The sequence below is a fragment of the Bos grunniens genome, chromosome 20 (assembly GCF_055505025.1).
Source record: "Bos grunniens cultivar Pamir isolate PY7600 chromosome 20, Bosgru_T2T1.0, whole genome shotgun sequence".
NCBI classification, from domain to species: Eukaryota; Metazoa; Chordata; class Mammalia; order Artiodactyla; family Bovidae; genus Bos; species Bos grunniens.
The window spans coordinates 32,699,758-32,716,699 of NC_141184.1; the positions used below are offsets into that span (position 1 = coordinate 32,699,758).

The 16,942-nt window shown below is 42.7% G+C and overlaps 1 protein-coding gene across 3 annotated transcripts in view; it reads right to left on the minus strand.

Moving 5' to 3' along the window:
• Window positions 1–16,942, minus strand: part of AGXT2 (alanine--glyoxylate aminotransferase 2) — a 42,946-nt gene that overhangs the window by 12,006 nt on the left and 13,998 nt on the right. For 2 of the 3 annotated variants that reach the window (XM_086361374.1, XM_086361375.1), the window contains exons 5-12: window positions 16,508–16,602; window positions 13,132–13,225; window positions 12,367–12,460; window positions 8,033–8,133; window positions 7,377–7,469; window positions 4,312–4,444; window positions 2,772–2,863; window positions 843–992 (exon numbers count right to left, since the gene is read on the minus strand). In XM_086361374.1, coding sequence (XP_086217500.1) covers window positions 843–992; window positions 2,772–2,863; window positions 4,312–4,444; window positions 7,377–7,469; window positions 8,033–8,133; window positions 12,367–12,460; window positions 13,132–13,225; window positions 16,508–16,602 — 852 coding nt within the window. Of the gene's footprint in view, window positions 1–842; window positions 993–2,771; window positions 2,864–4,311; window positions 4,445–7,376; window positions 7,470–8,032; window positions 8,134–11,588; window positions 11,718–12,366; window positions 12,461–13,131; window positions 13,226–16,507; window positions 16,603–16,942 lie in introns of those variants that run through there. The other variant, XM_086361377.1, reaches the window with a different exon arrangement.

Sequence of the window (16,942 nt, forward strand, 5' to 3'; positions counted from 1 at the left end):
TAGAAATAAGGAGAGAGAAGGAGCCACAGATTATTTGGTGGTTTTGAAGCTGGGGAATTGGGAGAAGAATGGAGATACAGAACAGAAACAGTGACCTTGGGAAGAATCACTGGCTTAAGAGAAAATACTAGATTCAGTTGTCATATTGAGTTTGAGGTCACAGTGGGGCATGTCATCAGAAAGTCGCATTCCACCTGGTTACCTGAGAGATTAAAGTCCATTCACAAATAAATACAAAACCCTATAAATCTTTAACATCCTCACCCAAACCATCACCACAGCCTTCTCCTGGCCCTTTTCCCTGCTACTAGCTCTCTGGGCTGCCTGTCCCTCCCCAAATAATTCTCCCCTTCTTTGTATTTCCAATGTAAAATATTCAGTCATTGCCGATGCTCTTTGCCTACTCTGGCAAGAATACCATCAGCTCCCTCTTCCACATTCTCCTCCTCACTCCTCTAGAACTCTCCATGTTAATGCTCTCTGTCACCATCAGTTGCTTCAGTGTGTCTGACTCTTTGCAACCCCATAGGCTGTAGTCAGCCAGGATCCTCTGTTCATGGGATTCTCCAAGCAAGAATACTGGAGCGGGTTGCCATGCTCTCCTCCAGGGGATCTTTCCAACTCAGGGATCAAACCCATGTCTCCTGCATTGGCAGGTGGATTCTTTACCACTGAGCTGCTGGGGAAGCCCCAACTCTCTCTACTCATTTCTAATGAGCTTCACTGAGTCTTGTAGTCCTTGCCGGCTCTATCTCTGAATGAATGAGCTTGTAGCCGAGGCTTCCTGCCTTAACTCTTGCTGCCCCAAGAAGCCACAGAGAGACCAGTAGATCACCACCTACCTTATCCTTCACCATTTCTATTCCTATCATGAGACCTTTGCCTCGGACATCTCCTACAATTTCAAATTCATCCCGCAGCTTAGCCAACTTCAGCAACATATAGGTGCCAACTTCTTGGCTATTTTCTTGTAGATTTTCTTCTTTAATCACCTGTTGAGAGAAAGCCCCAAATGACTTTCTATTTAAACAGTTTTAAAAGGGACTGAGAAATAAATGTATGTGACCTGTTTACAGAACTTGACCAGACAAATGGAACCCAAAGTCATGTGACCATACCTTGTCTCATAGAAAGATCTGCTGTAGGGAGAAAAAAAGGCTTGGTACAGGGAACACTTCCCTTATACCTTTCTCATCTTCAGGAGTGGGTAAACATTTAGGGAAAAATAAGAGACTCTGTGTGGGCCCAGAGTCAGGGCACCTGAGATATAAAAGGATTTTCACCTACTTCTGCTCACAGCAGAGATCTGTGATTCTTTTCTTTTGTAAACTTTTTATCTTGTACTAGAGCTGACTAACAATGTTGCAATCATTTCAGGAGAACAGCATAGGGACTCAGACATACATATACATGTATCCATTCTCCCCTAAACTCCCCTCCCATCCAGGCTGCCACATAACATTGAGCAGAGTTCCCTGTGCTATATAGTAAGAGACCTGCAATTCTGGACCACATATGAGCAGTACAGTATATTTATAAGCAGCCGATAGTAACTGCATGACTGCAGGCAGAACTTGATGTTTTTAAGACCTCCTTGTTCACCTACATCCTACTTGCCAAATTGTTTGAGGTGACACAGCACTTTTAACACTAGTTCTTTAGAACACTAGTTGGCATTTCTACAGAATGAAATAAATGTCACATCCTACCCACACTTTCTCTTTTTGAGATTTAGTCATATTTGAATATACTTTTTAATTAGAAAGGGCAGCTTTTACTTATTTTTATTGAAAAATACTTAAAAAAAATTTTTTTTGAATAAGTGAAACATGTGCTTTGTTCAAACACCACAAAGTACAGAATCAAAGAGCAGAATGAGCCTCACTGATCCCTGTTCTCCAGCCACTGTTTCCCTCCCCACAAACAACCACTGTTAATAATTTCTTGTGCAGTCTTTCAGAAACTATGTTACACTTATTTAAAGCGCTATTATGCATGTAATACATGCATGCTAAGCCCCTTCAGTCATGTCCGACTCTTTGTGATGCTATGGACTGCAGCTTGTCAGGCTCCTCTGTCCAAGGCATTTTCCAGGCAAGAGTACTGGAGTGGGTTGCCATGCTTCCTCCAGGGGATCTTCCTGACCCAAGGATTGAACCCACATCTTTTATGTCTCCTGCATTAGCAGGGGAGTTCTTTACCACTAGCACCAAGTGCTATTATTCATAGAATTATGCAAACCTTTTCCAACAGATGAGACCACAGGCAAAACTCAATGGGCTCGTGCTGAACCACAGCTGAATCACCTAGTTGGAATTGCATAGAAGTCATTTGCTCTTTTGTCTTTTCATTTATGACAGTACAACAAATGTAAGGAAGCATATACAAGACAGGACCAAAATTCAACTGACATCAAAAATTGCCATTGGTCACCATAAAACATAAAACATATGCCACCATCCATAAAACACCAATCAAACCACAAAAGAGATTTCAGTGCTACCAGCTAGCTAGGGGAATTCTTATGTTTCTCATATGTGTGAGGTTTATTATATGTTATTTCATATCCAATACTTGAAGCACTGATAGTAGATTTCAAAAAAAGGGAGAGGGAGCAGAATAATACCTGGAAATCTAAACTTAGATTCAGGGACTAGGAATTAACTCTCCACTTTAATTATGTCATGTGGTAGAGTCCTGATAATACGTGTGTAGTTTTGAAGTAGTTGTTTGGTGAAATGAGTGGTGTTGACATAGTTGCTGGAATGTACCTCAAGCACAGCTGAACCAACGGCGCAGGCCATGGGGTTCCCTCCAAAGGTATTGAAGTGAAGCATGCGCTTGGTTAAGGACTTGGCAATATCTAGAGGGAGAGAACAAAAGGTGGATAACGAGTAACACATCTGTAATTTCTCATCATGCCACTTGGGTTATATTTACTTTCATGTTGTAGAAAGGTGTTTACAATAGATTTCATGGCCTCCAATTCATGATAGTGATGTTATGGATGGAAGTGTCTCCCCCCTCAGGGATCCCCAACTCATATGCTGAAGCCCTAACCCCCAATGCAACTCCCTAGAGGCAACTAAGGTCATAAGGGTGGAGTCCTAGTCCAATAGGATTGGTGCCCTCATAAGAAGAGGAGACACCAGAGCCCTTTCTCACTGCAGAAAAGGACTCATGAGGACACAGCCAGAGGGTCATCTGCAAGAGAGATCTCACCAGAACTCAACTGGACTCTTACCCTGACCTTGGACTTTAGCCTCTTGAACGGTGGGAAAATAAATGTCTGTTGTTTAAGCCACCCAGCCTGCAATATTTTGTTATGATAGACCAAGCTGATGAATACAATAGATAGGGAAAAATTGCTTATTTACTCCATGAGAAGTTTACTAATAAAATCTTCAATGTGTTGTGTGAATTGAAAAGTACTTTAAAACTTGATTTACGGGAATGTACATGAATCCTCATTAGTTAGCCTTTTTTCTGTATTCCACTCTTGGGACTAAGACAGAAATATTTTTTAAAACTCTCATAGCAAGGATTTCATAACAATCTCCAGATGGTCTGAGGGTGAAAATATATATTCGGTTCATTATAGTTCACCTTCAACACCATCTTCCCTCATTTCATAAAAGCACTGAAATATTACAAGGCACTTAATTATCCTTTGGAGTTTCTCAAGTGTGCTTGCTATTGGTGGGAAAAATAAATGAAATAATCTTAAGATTTTCAATAATAAGTGGTTCGTAAAAGTATTCTCGGTAAAACTTCACTAAAACGGGTAATAAAATTAATTCTAATGTTCATTTTATAGACTGTTCTAGCTAAGTGAGATTGTATTGTATTTAGTTGTTGATGATCAGCAGAGAAAACTATCACTCTGGAGGCTGAGTCTATAGCTCTTTGGGGTGGCAAGACTAAGTTGGAGTGTTCTTCAAGAATATGACTCCTTGGATACTTTAGCTTTAAACTTTATCTGGCTTCAGGTTGGTTAACACGGATCTCTTGTGTTGGCTTTGGTTTTGGTTTTGTTTTTGTTGCCTAGATCTTGTCAATGTAGTAGAACCCTACATCTCAATGTGAGGCTGGGAGAATTGGTCTTCCCTACAGCAAAGAGCAAAAAGGGCTGGTTTTCTTCCATCTTTTCCACAGTCTGGCAGACAGACTGTTTCCCTTTAACATTACTTGGGAAACGCGTGTGTAGTTTCCATGACGGTCCCCAGCCCACACTAGGTACAATACACATGTTTTCTACGACTGGGGATGCAGGGGGCCCAGAAGCAGACACGAACTGCCCGTGGTTCCTACCTGGAGTTGTTACGACTGCTGCCATGGGAAAGCCATTCCCAATCCCTTTAGCCATGGTAACAATATCTGGCAGGACATCGTGTGTTTGGAAGCCCCAGAAGTGAGAGCCCAGCCTTCCAAATCCTGTCTGCACCTGATGGAAACAAATCCAAAATTACCAGGAACTTTCTGAGAAATGCTGGTTTTCCTGACTCTCTGGTCTCTTTCCTTCTCTTCTATCTTCTCCTCCCTGACATCATCATCACCACCATCCTTATACTATGATGGAAAAAGCACCATGCTTGAGTTTTTAGGCACCAAAAGCCATTTGCTAGCGTTGTGTGACTCTAGACATGTTTCTTAACTCCTCTGGACCTATGTTAGTTCTGTTGAGTGGAAACACTTAATAGCAATACATCACAGGGTTGTGGTGAGGGTTATATAAATAATGCATGTGAAAAACTTTGTTGTGATTAGCAATCCTGAATAAGGCCCCTCTGTGGGAAGGCTGCGTCTGCCCCATGCTGGATGAGGCAGTAACTACAGCATGCAGGCTGGCGCTGGGGCGTCTGCCATTCAGCCCAGACAGGCTGATTGGCCTCTTCCCTGTGGTGTCCTTTTCTTCCTGAGAATCAGTCATGAGGAGGACTCAGTGAAGCCGGTTAACTCAGGATGGAACTAAGCTGACCGCAGTTGTTCTGTTCGTGCTGTTTCCTTTTCCCAGAAGATCCTTTCCCTGCTCTGTCTCTCGCTAACGCCTCTTGTTCTTCAAAACATGGTTTCCTCACTATCTGGGCTAGGAAAATTTTCCTACAAGGCACCTAGGCTGCCATCAGAACCTCTCACCTTGGACTGTTATCACCAGAGTACATGTCTAATAGGGTTTCCCAGGTGGCGCTTGTGGTCAAGAACCCGCCTGCCAATGCAGAAGACACAGATGCGGTTTAGATCTCTGGGTTGGGAAGATCCCCTGGAAAAGGAAATGGCAACCCTCTCCAGTATTCTTGCCTAGAGAATCCCATGAACAGAGGAGCCTGGCAGGCAGTCCATAGGGTTGCAAAAAGTCAGACATGACTGAAGTGTTTAGCATGCACACACTCACTTGTCTAATAACAGAGACTGTATCTCATTTTTCTCTTTATCCATAATATCTAGCAGAGTGCCTGATAAAAGTAGACACTAAGTGTTTGTAGAATGAATAAAAATGTGGCAGAAGTGCCTAACTAAATAAAGGCGCACAAATATTCCCATGCAAATTTCTGCCAGAGCCTTTTTTGGTGGTGGGTCCTTGATTCCCTTCTGGTTCTGTCTCTTGGACTGTCTCTCTCTCTCTCTACACATACTGCTCTTCTGGGATAGAAGTGTAGGCACTTGAAGCTGATTCTGAAATGCTCTTGAAAGAATAAGGGTCCTTCTCAGACTTTTTTTTTTAAATTTTCTGCTCTCTCCAAGGTGCTGTTGCAAAGCCGGATTTGGGGGTTACAATTAGATAAGAGTGAGCAACACAGGAGAAGAGCTTAGGTATGAGAATCAGACAGACCTGGGCTCGAATCCTGAGTCTCCTAGTTTTGAGTCCCTGAACACAAGCTGATGAATTTGCCCAAAAGAGAATGTAAGAAAGCTCATGGCAAATCCATCCAACTTGCCTGTCTATTTTCATTTTTTATTTCATCTAAGTACCATAAATAAATGGTAAAAAAAAAAAAATCAGATTGCTTGGACAATACATGAAATTATGTAGGGCCATAAACCATGTGAGTCATCTAGGAGGTGTCAGTTCCATAGAATCTTTCAGTTGAACAGAGATGACTCATTCTAAGGTTCATAAACTCAAATGTCTTAGGAGGTAAGAAGCATATAGCCATGACAGAAGCAGGCTAGGTCCACCTCTATGAATTGGAATGGGAACTATGTGTGCGAATGCCTTGCCTAAAAGCAGTCAATTTCAAATTTAAATCCAGCTTATGCCAGACCAGGAAAGACTGATGGCCCAATATGGCCCCATGCTAAGGCACTTCAGTTGTGTCTGACTCTTTGCAACCCCATGGCCCCAGGTTCCTCTGTCCATGGAATTCTCCAGGTAAGAATACTGGAGTGGGTTGCCATGCTCTCCTCCAGGGGATCTTCCCAACCCAGGGATTGAACCTGAATCTCTTAATGTCTCCTGCTTTGGCAGGCAGCTTCTTTACCACTAGCAGCACCTTGGGAAACCCTTATTGTAGATTCCAAATTCCTCATTTTATAGAAGGGAAAGCCAAGGTTAGCTGATTAAGAAGGCATGTGAGATCCCGGGGTGCAGCACTGGCTCTGCCCTCAGGAGTTTCTTCTGTTCCCACCTTTCCTGCCACCCTTTGTCTTTCTACACCACAGTTCAATCATTCTTGAAAGGCGGGTTGCCCAGTGGTTAGTGTGGTCTTTGAGTCTGGGTGTGAGTTCTGGCTCTGACCCTACTAACAGCATGAACTTGACAGGCAAATTAACTATCTTGAACTTCAGTTCACTTTTTTCCCCCCAATTCAATTCAGTTTTTTTTTTTTTGGCTGTATCACACGACACGTGGAATCTTAGTTCCTTGACCAGGGATCAAAGCCACCGCCCCTGTAATGGAGGTGGGATCCCCAACCTCTCGACTGCCAGGGGAGTCCCTGGAACTACTTTCCAAATATCTGTGATTATGGCCCTCTTCTTAGAGGCTGGACTTTTTTTTTCTAAGTGTGATTTCCAAACAGATTTTTTTATGAATGCTGCTGGACTGTCTAATACTATTTTGGCAAAAGTTAAGATGAAAACTTGGTTGTGAGGTTAAACTAAGTTTAAGCTGAATTCAAATAGGAGTTTTAAAAGTATGTTGAAGAATGGCAACATCCTAGGCCTGTTATCTTATTTGATAGACTTCACTTGGGACGTTGACGTTCTAATCTAGTAACGAACTAGTCAGTCAATGAGACAAAGATTCATTAACTTATACCCTCATCTTGGAATCTGCAAGTAGATGCTTTCTGCCTGGACTGCAGAGCAGGGTTTAGAGATTTCTCCCCGCGCTTTTCCTGTCCTGGCTCCATCACACCTACTCTGTGGCCACTCACTTCATCTGCAATGCACACGCCTCCCCGCTCGTGCACCAGCTCGAAGGCTTCCTTTAGAAACCCCTTCGGGTACTGAACAACGCCATTCACCCCCTGCAAAAGACCAAACCAAGAAGATCTAGAAAACAGCACAGGGCCTTGAAAGTATTAAAAAAAGAAACAACTGAAGACAGACCATGATCAATATTAGCATTAGTGATACTAGCAATTTTTGAAGCCGTTTCTAGAAATGTTTCAACTGTGGGTGAAAAGAAGAGCCATTCCTCTTAATGCCATGCCTTCTGGGAAATGGTTGCAAATGTGGTCTTTCCTGAGAGCAGAGAAAAATAGATTAAGGGGATTTAGTAAGATTACAGAATGGCTCACCCTGACAGTGTGGGTAATAAGCAACTGAAAACTGCTGGGGTTTTCTATTTTTACAGATTTACAAATTCAGTAGTTTCATCTATCTGTCTGTTCAGTCTGGGAGTACAGCAGATGGACTTTTAAAGGTCAGTTGAAAACCAGGGGCCTTCTTTTTTTCAAGGGGACGAGGAGAATGACATAAAGGGACATAACAGTGATCACTTAAATAATTTGGAAGTCACTAGAATGTATGAGTTAAAATTGATAATTTACAACTGAGTTCAGTTAATGTTTAAGGTTAACACACTTACTTGAATTGGCTCTGCAAAAAATCCAGCAATTGATTTGGCCACAGAAGTGCTCAGAGTATCTTTGAATTGTTCAATATACTGGTCTTTAGCTTGACAGCAGTCTGCAATAAACAAACAAACAAAACAAAACACAGTATTTGACGATGTGAGAAAGTCATCCAGAAGAATGGGGGGAAAACAAGAGAAAAAAAGAAACCAGGATAGTAAATTGACTAGAGTCCCTCAAGATACAGCAAAGCAGGATATGGGGATATAGGTTTCTGAAACGGAAACAGTCAGAACAACTTGTGCTTTGTTCTGAGCAGCAAGACTAGCCTAGCCACAAAGGTGTAAACAAGCCACTTCAGTCATTTCCATCTGGGGAAGAAACACCCCAGAGCGTCACTGAGTCTGGGAGAGATGGCTGTTTCACCTAAGGAAGCCAATTCTATCGACACGATAGATTTAATTCAGATGTAATTGCTATGTGGATTTGATTTATTTGGAAATAACTGTTTACCTTGTATTGCCACTTAATCTGATATACCATTTTAAAGCTACAAAGTATCTCAGTCTTTATGGTTAGTAAGTATGTAAGTAAGTATAAACATACTTACTAACCATATTAGTTAACTAACTCCAATACTTTGGCTGCCTGATGCAAATAGCCAACTCATTGGAAAAGACCCTGATGCTGGGAAAGATTGAAGGCAGGAGGAGAAGGGGATGACGGAGGATGAGATGACTGGATGGCATCACCGACTCGATGGACATGAGTTTGAGCGAACTCTGGGAGATGGTAAAGGACAGGGAAGTCTGGCATGCTGCAGTCCATGGGGTCGTAAAGAGCTGGACACGACTTGGTGACTGAACACCACCACCACCAAATATGTTTATAGAACAATGAGAATTCTAAAGAGGAAAGTACTACAGTCATGTAACTTTCATCCATTGTCTGAGGGGAGCGGAAGCAGTCCCCTCTGGAATAGCAAATGTCCCAGAACTAGTGTGTCCACATATGAGAACCTTCAGAATTTTTATCCACACCTGTAATTTGGTGGGTAGCACCACACAATCTCTGAATCTAAACCCATATCCATGAATAGCAGAAGAAAGGCAGAGGGAGATATGAGTGTGATGGGGGTCTCTGGTGAAAGCCGTCAGGGAGGCAAGACACCATCTACCATCACGATGCTCACTTAGAGGCATGGATGTGGTCCTGTCTCCTGAAAGCTAGAGATAAGGAATAGAAACCTGCAGTTTTCACCATCAACAGTGAAGCATAAATATAGTTTATAGTTCAGCTCTTAAAAAGTGAGAAAAACATGACCTGGCCCCAAACATACTTTTAGGCTACATACGATGTTTGGAAAAGCTTGCTCGACAGCGTTCACTGATCTTTGGTGAACTGGAATCGAGGGCTCAGGGCTCTTCTTCCCTTTGAAGAAGGGAATCAATGAAAGGTGTATCAAAACCAGAAAGTACACTTATTAGCATCATTTATGTTGTTTGATGGGCAGGATATAGTAGACAAATGAATCTGTGCCCCTGGAGATTGAAATTTTCTATTTTTATTCAGAAAGGAAAAGAAAACAACCAAGGATGACCTTAGAGGATGAATTATACATATGTTCAAAGGATATAATTTGGGAATTTAGCAAGACCATTTGTCACTTGAGAAATCCAAGTGTGGAGCAAAATCAACCCTAATGGCTTAAATTTGGACAAAACAAACCATGAAGAAGATTTTGCTTGAACCTGTGCTAGACCTTTTATAAATTTTTCCTCCACTGTGCACAAGTTCAGCAATGTGAGTCATCAGCTGTCACTGGTTTTTTCCTTCATTGGCTCATTGCTGTAAGTCCAGGTCAGGCCACCTCTGGACAAAGACCTGGGGTAGTGGTGTCATCATGACAACATCAAGCAGGTGGAGAGGGACTGCTCTTCTGGATGTTATCCAGGAAATGGCATAAAGAGGGAAGTGTTTTCATTTTATCTGGTGGAAAGATAGAGTTCGGCTTCCCAGGTGGCACTTGCAGTAAAGAACTCGCCTCCCAGTGCAGGAGACATAAGAGATGTGGGTCCCATTCCTGGGTCAGGAAGATCCCCTGGAGGAGGGCATGGCAACCCACTCCAGTATTCTTGCCTGGAGAATCCCATGGACAGAGGAGCCTGGTGGGCTGCAGACCATGGGGTCGAAAAGAGTTGGACATGACTGAAGTGACTTAGCATGCACGCACACAAAGAGTTAAGCAAGAGTGAGGAGCCAAGAAAGAACAATTTTTAAGGAAAAGGGAGCTTGTGTTGCAAAAGGAGAAAGAGAAATGATGTGATCAGCATGAGGTTAGGAACATTGTGTGGGCAGTGGGTTGAGAGGTGCTTTTCATCCCAAGGTATTCTGACATTCAGGGACTGGAATGAACAGCTGGAAAGAAAACATCCTGAGGAGGGGGTGGAGGAGAAAATGAACTCTACCACACATATATTGGATTCTTGCCCAGGCCGATGAGGGGAGTGGTGACATCCTGCTGAGGTGAAAAAAATGCCCCCTCTCAAACCTGGTACCTTTATGTGTTCAGTGAGTGAACTCTAAGAGGACCTAAGAACTGGAAACTTCTCTATTCCAAGTAATTTATATGTTGGGATGTATTTACAAAGATATATAAATATGCCTTTTTACAGCAAAGACCCAACGCTTCTCAAGCCTAATAGCACTAGAGGAGGCTGATGTCACTTCTTGTATAAAGAGAGGGTATTAGCCTTGCCTCTTGAAGATATGAGTGAAGAGAACAGCTGACTTCAGATGTGCCGAGGACCACAGTTCCGAGAGGCAGAAATGTCTGTCTGTCACTGTTACTTAGCCTCCAGAGACCACTAGAGAGATGACCCTGGGGTCCTCGTATTATCAATACAAGGACCTCTGTCTCCTCCTGACAGAGGAGAAGGCTGAAAAGAGGGAGGAGGCAGAGGATTGAAGAGAGAGGGACACCGAGCCAGGAGGGAAGGGAAGGACCATGTCTCCTGCCTCCAAGGCTCTGCACTGATGTGCTTGAAGTTGAATGGACATCTGTGAGGTTCAGTCAACTGACTTTAGTTTTTGGTGCCACATGGTGGTGAGGTGCAGGCATAGTAGCCCTTGGCATTGCTACAGTCTGCCTGTCTCTACAAAAGCTCTCTTTTGGGGACCTTCTTGGTGTTCCAGTGGTTAAGAGTCCATGCTGCCAATGCAGGGGCTGTGGGTTCGATCCTTGGTCAGGGAACTAAGATCCCACATGTGTGGTACAGACCAAAGATTTTTTAAAAAGACATCCACATTAAAAAAAAGTTCTAAAAATTCTCTTCCTTGGTCTCAGGAAGGCCTGGAATACGGGGCCACCAGGGCAGATATTCCTGTCTACATTTCACAGATGAGAAATAGGAGCTTCATCTTCCAGAAGGAGAGTTTGAGTGAAGTTTAAAACTTCCTCACGGTTTTATGTTCTGTGACTATAACATCTTGTTCTAAAGCTCATGCTTTCAGCCTCCCACCTCCACCATTATCCCATCTGAATTTTAAGGTGACTGTGAATTTTCTTACTTTCAAAGCTGATTTTTAAGGCTTCCATTCACCTTCTTCTTCTCAGCCCGGTGACTCACACTGTTTCATTAAAGATCTCTTGGCAGGAGAACTTCGTGCTTTCCTTGGGTGCTATTTGGGGGCAGTCACCCAAAGGGTCCTGCCGTGTGATGACAAGCATGGGTGGGGCTTGCTGACAAATCAAGAACTCAGGCTGCTTCCAGGCCTCCGCTCCCTCATGTGAGGAAGTGGTAAAGAATGTAAATAACAACACATTTGATGAATAACAGCTTTCCTGGTGAGAAGGTCTTCACAGTTTTTGAGAACATGTTAACAGCCTTCAGGAACCACCTTCTGTTTTGACAAATACTCTCTTTGGCTGGTATTCTGAGTCCCTGGGGAACTTCTTGACTGGAGTTTCGAAATTTCTAGAAGTGTTCTTTCCGCTTCCTCCATTGGGAACTGGTGAATAATCCCCCCAACCTTGTTTTCCTATCAAATTGGGAACAGAACCATTGCTAGGAGAGCTGAGAGAGCGCCTCCAATGAAGCACTGGGTGACAGTGTTTCTGGCTTAGGTCTGATAAGGGTGAGATGCTGAGACGTGTTTCCTGACAGGGGATGGATGCTCTGATGGTATTGTGGTCATTGGCTATAAGGAGTGTTGGCTCAATGAGGAGTGACTTCCTAGTTGTATTTGCCGTGACTTTTCCCTTCCCACTTTTTCCAATTTGCCTTTCTCCTCATTCCTTCCCCCTCCTGACCTTCCCCCACGTGCCTCCCTCCCCGCTCAGTTGGACCTGGTGCACAGCTGCACTTCCTAATTGTTTGCACTGGAGAATCTCGGCAGTGGCTTCCTCCCCAAGGGCCATGGAAAATGTCTGGGCACATTGTCTGCAAATGACAAAAGAGGGGATTTGGCAAGACATGAACACAAGACAGTCAATTTGGGGCAACATACGGTACCAATCAAGGCAAGAGGGCTTCTTAACTTGATACCAAGATTCCTTCCTTACTCTTCTCCCACTTAGGACAAAAACTTGATATTCAGCTTTGAAGAGAGAATTTTTTTCTTGGAAATCAGTTATGAGGGCACTCTACAAAGGAAACTGGTTTCTGTGTCTGCCTGGAAACAATTGGCTCAAGAGTTTGGTGGGTAATAGCATCTGAAAGAATGAGAATAATTAGGTACCTGATTCTGATGCTGAAAATGTGGGTACAGTGGATGAGAACAGAAGGTGAGTACAAGGATGAGTATATGGAAATTATATGCATTCAAGGCTCTGGGAACTTATTTCAATGCATTTATTTGTAACTGACTCAATTTTACTTAAAAACAAAACAAAATGTAAAGCATCTCTAATAGTAAGTATTACTCAGACTCTGAAGGTCTTTCTAACAAATGTCTCCTTTAAATGGTCTTTCATTTGATTAAGTCAAATTGAGGCCTTGATTAATCACAGGCTTCATATTAGTTTCTAGTCCTAATGACTGGAAAAATCTGATCAATGATTCCATACACCTAGGAGTCTTTAGAGAAACAAGGCAAAAATCTCAGAACTTACTGGTTGGCAGCCCATCCCATGAGGGAGGTCCATCTTATAGATGCCTACATTTGTCAAGCCAAGTGTGTAAGGACTGCATCCATGGTAGGCTCCTCTGCAGACAGAAAAGAGTGGGAGGACTGGGTTAAGTGTGCTTTCATTTGATCACTGGCCTGTGGAACACTGGGTTGGACAAAAAAGAAAATCCATGAAAGCTATGGAGATGAAAAAGAACACTATTGACCTACAACCTCAATGATCTCAAAGAAATCTTCTAAGCCTGTGTCAAATGAATTCACCTATTTATGTTTTCTACTAGCATCACAGATTTGAATCGTGACAGGAATTTTGGAGGCCATCTGGCTGAGAGCTCTGACCTTAGACCTGCCCTACTCTGTTCCTCTAAGCAATGAGACTCATCTTTTAGCATCATGCCAGAAATTATATATTCAACGAGTCTGCAAAGTGATCTCTTTGAGAAGATGAGTATTTGCTCCTGTGACGCGGCTGTCACAACATTTTTGGGGACTTTTCTTCAAGTGCCTCATAAGCCATTCTAGTCAGCCTAGAAGAAACTCGGGCTTTATTTCTGGAAACTGAAACAGTCATATTTATTACAAATTATCCTAATCTCTTGGTTTCAAATAAGTTTGGACAACTTCCCAAATCAAAATCACCCTTCAAAAAGGATTTGGGACTATTGAGACTACTCGAAGGAATGGTTATATATCCTGAAAGCGGAAACACAAACTACTATTGAACCCTAGTAGTACCAAGTCTGCTCTGAATAGATCATGATTTATCTGGATATACATATTCTAGATGTTCAAGCTGATTTTAGAAGAGGCAGAGGAACCAGAGATCAAATTGCCAATATCCGCTGGATCATCAAAAAAGCAAGAGAGTTCCAGAAAAACATCTATTTCTGCTTTATTGACTATAAAGTCAATATTGCTTTGACTGTGTGGATCACAAGAAACTGTGGAAAATTCTGAAAGAGATGGGACAACCAGACCACATGACCTGCCTCTTGAGAAAACTATATGCAGGTCAGGAAGCAACAGTTAGAACTGGACATTGAACAACAGACTGGTTCCAAATAGGAAAAGGAGTACGTCAAGGCTGTATACTGTTACCCTGCTTATTTAACTTCTATGCAGAGTACATCATGAGAAATGCTGGGCTGGAGGAAGCACAAACTGGAATCAAGATTGCCGGGAGAAATATCAATAACCTCAGATATGCAGATGACACCATCCTTATGGCAGAAAGTGAAGAACAACTAAACAGCCTCTTGATGAAAGTGAAAGAGGAGAGTGAAAAAGTTGGCTTAAAGCTCAACATTCAGAAAACTAAGATCATGGCATCTGGTCCCATCACTTCATGGGAAATAGATGGGGACACAGTGGAAACAGTGTCAGACTTTATTTTTCTGGGCTCCAAAATCACTGCAGATGGTGACTGTATCCATGAAATTAAAAGACGCTTACTCCTTGGAAGGAAAGTTATGACCAACTTGCTGCTGCTGCTAAGTCGCTTCAGTCGTGTCCGACTGTGCGACCCCATAGACAGCAGCCCACCAGGCTCCCCTGTCCCTGGGATTCTCCAGGCAAGAATACTGGAGTGGGTTGCCATTTCCTTCTCCAGTGCATGAAGGTGAAAAGTGAAAGTGAAGTCGCTCAGTCCTGTCCGACTCTGAGCGACCCCATGGACTGCAGCCTACCGGGCTCCTCCGTCCATGAGATTTTCCAGGCAAGAGTACTGGAGTGGGGTGCCATCGACTTCTCCGATGACCAACCTAGATAGCATATTAAAAAGCCGAGATATTACTTTGCCAACAAAGGTCCGTCTAGTCAGGGATATGGTTTTTCCAGTAGTCATGTATGTATGTGAGAGTTGGACTATAAAGAAAGCTGAGCACCGAAGAATTGATGTTTTGAACTGTGGTGCTGGAGAAGACTCTTGAGAGTCCCTTGGACTGCAAGGAGATCCAACCAGTCAATCCTAAAGGAAATCAGTCCTGAATATTCATTGGAAGGACTGATACTGAAGCTGAAACTCCAATACTTTGGCCACCTGATGAGAAGAACTGACTCATTGGAAAAGACCGTGATTCTGGGAAAGATTGAAGGCAGGAGGAGAAGGGGACGACAAAGGATGAGATGGTTGGATGGCATCACCAACTCAATGAATATGAGTTTGAGCAAGCTCTAGGAGTTGGTGTTAGACAGGGAAGCCTGGCATGCTGCAGTCCATGGGGTTGCAAAGAGTCGGACACGACTGAGCAACTGAACTGAACTGAACTGAACTCTGCATTTAGAAAAAGTGAAAAATGGTACAACTGGCACTGTGAAATAAGTATATGGCTTCTTATCATAAGCAGAGATAAAAGTGAGTTCAGTGTCACATGGCAAAGCTTCTGGGGGTGCAGACCAGTCTTTCACTATCTGGCATAGGGTGCAGTCAATACCATTATATCTTTTTACTTTTAATTTATTCTTTTTAAATTTGTATTTTGTTTTGGAGCATACTGGGTGGTGATAGTAGTAAAGAACACACCTGCCAATGGAAGAGACATAAGAGACGTGGGTCCGATCCCTGGGTCAGGAAGATCCCCCGGAGGAAGGCATGGCAGCCCACTCCAGTATTCTTGCTGGGAAATCCCATGGACAGAGGAGCCTGGTGGGCTACAGTCCATTGGATTGCAAAAAGTCAGACACAACAGAAGTGACTTAGCGCACAGCACATAGTTGATTAACAATGTGTTAGTTTCTTTCTTTCTTTTTTTTTTATACTCGCAGCATTTATTAAAAAAAACCTTTACTATGGACAACTTAGAAATATACAAAAGAAGAGAGAATATTACAATGACTCCCCCCTAGACAGCCATCACTCAGATTCAATAATGATCAATTTATGACCAGTCTATTTCATCTTTGTTGTTGTCATTGTTGTTTAGTAACTGAGTCGTCTCTGACTCTTTGTGACCCCATGGACTGTAGCTGGTCAGGCTCCTCTGTCCATGGGATTCTACAGGCAAGAATACTGGAGTGGGTTGCCATTTCCTCCTCCAGACAATGTGTTAGTTTCTATACCATATCTTTAAAGTTAAAAAGCTGTCTTGTAGCCTTCTTTTTAATTTCATAGAGAATTTATGACATAACTAGGCTTCCAAACTCTTTATTAGTGACCTCAGTCAGGGACCCCTACTTGGATCAGGCCAATTTTTATGGTGCTATCCAGCCATAAAATTCATCTGATGGGCCCTACCCTAAAACCTGAAATTAGAAAAACACCCCTGTGAAAGTCTCTCTCCTGCTCTAGGCTATATTTTAGAGATTAACATTTAATATTGGGGTGAGTCAGTGTTAAAATGAATATTCCAAGATGTGGTTACCTGAAAGAAATGATGTCTGTGCTGTTTGAGTGTGCTCTGGCCATCAGCATGGCTAGGTCATTGGCTTCTGAACCACTGTTCACCAAGAAAACGACCTGGAGGAAAAAAATACACATGGTCATGAAACACAGATATTATTCAATTCATTTGAAATTGTGAAAGAGTGTATCCCAGCCTCTGATTATTAAGAAGAGTTCCCTTCATACCAGTCAGTTCAGTCACTCAGTCGTGTCTGACTCTTTGCGACCCCATGGAGTTTCATCATTTAATTATTGATTCTATAGCTCTTCATTGAGCAGCTGCTGAGCATTAGAGATACAACAGTGGCTAAGGGATTGTCCAAATTGTGAAACATTCCAGGCTTCCATTAGAATTACTTGATGTTCTTCGAAGTGCTAAGATGGAGAGGCTTGCTGAGATGTACAGTGGTTAGTG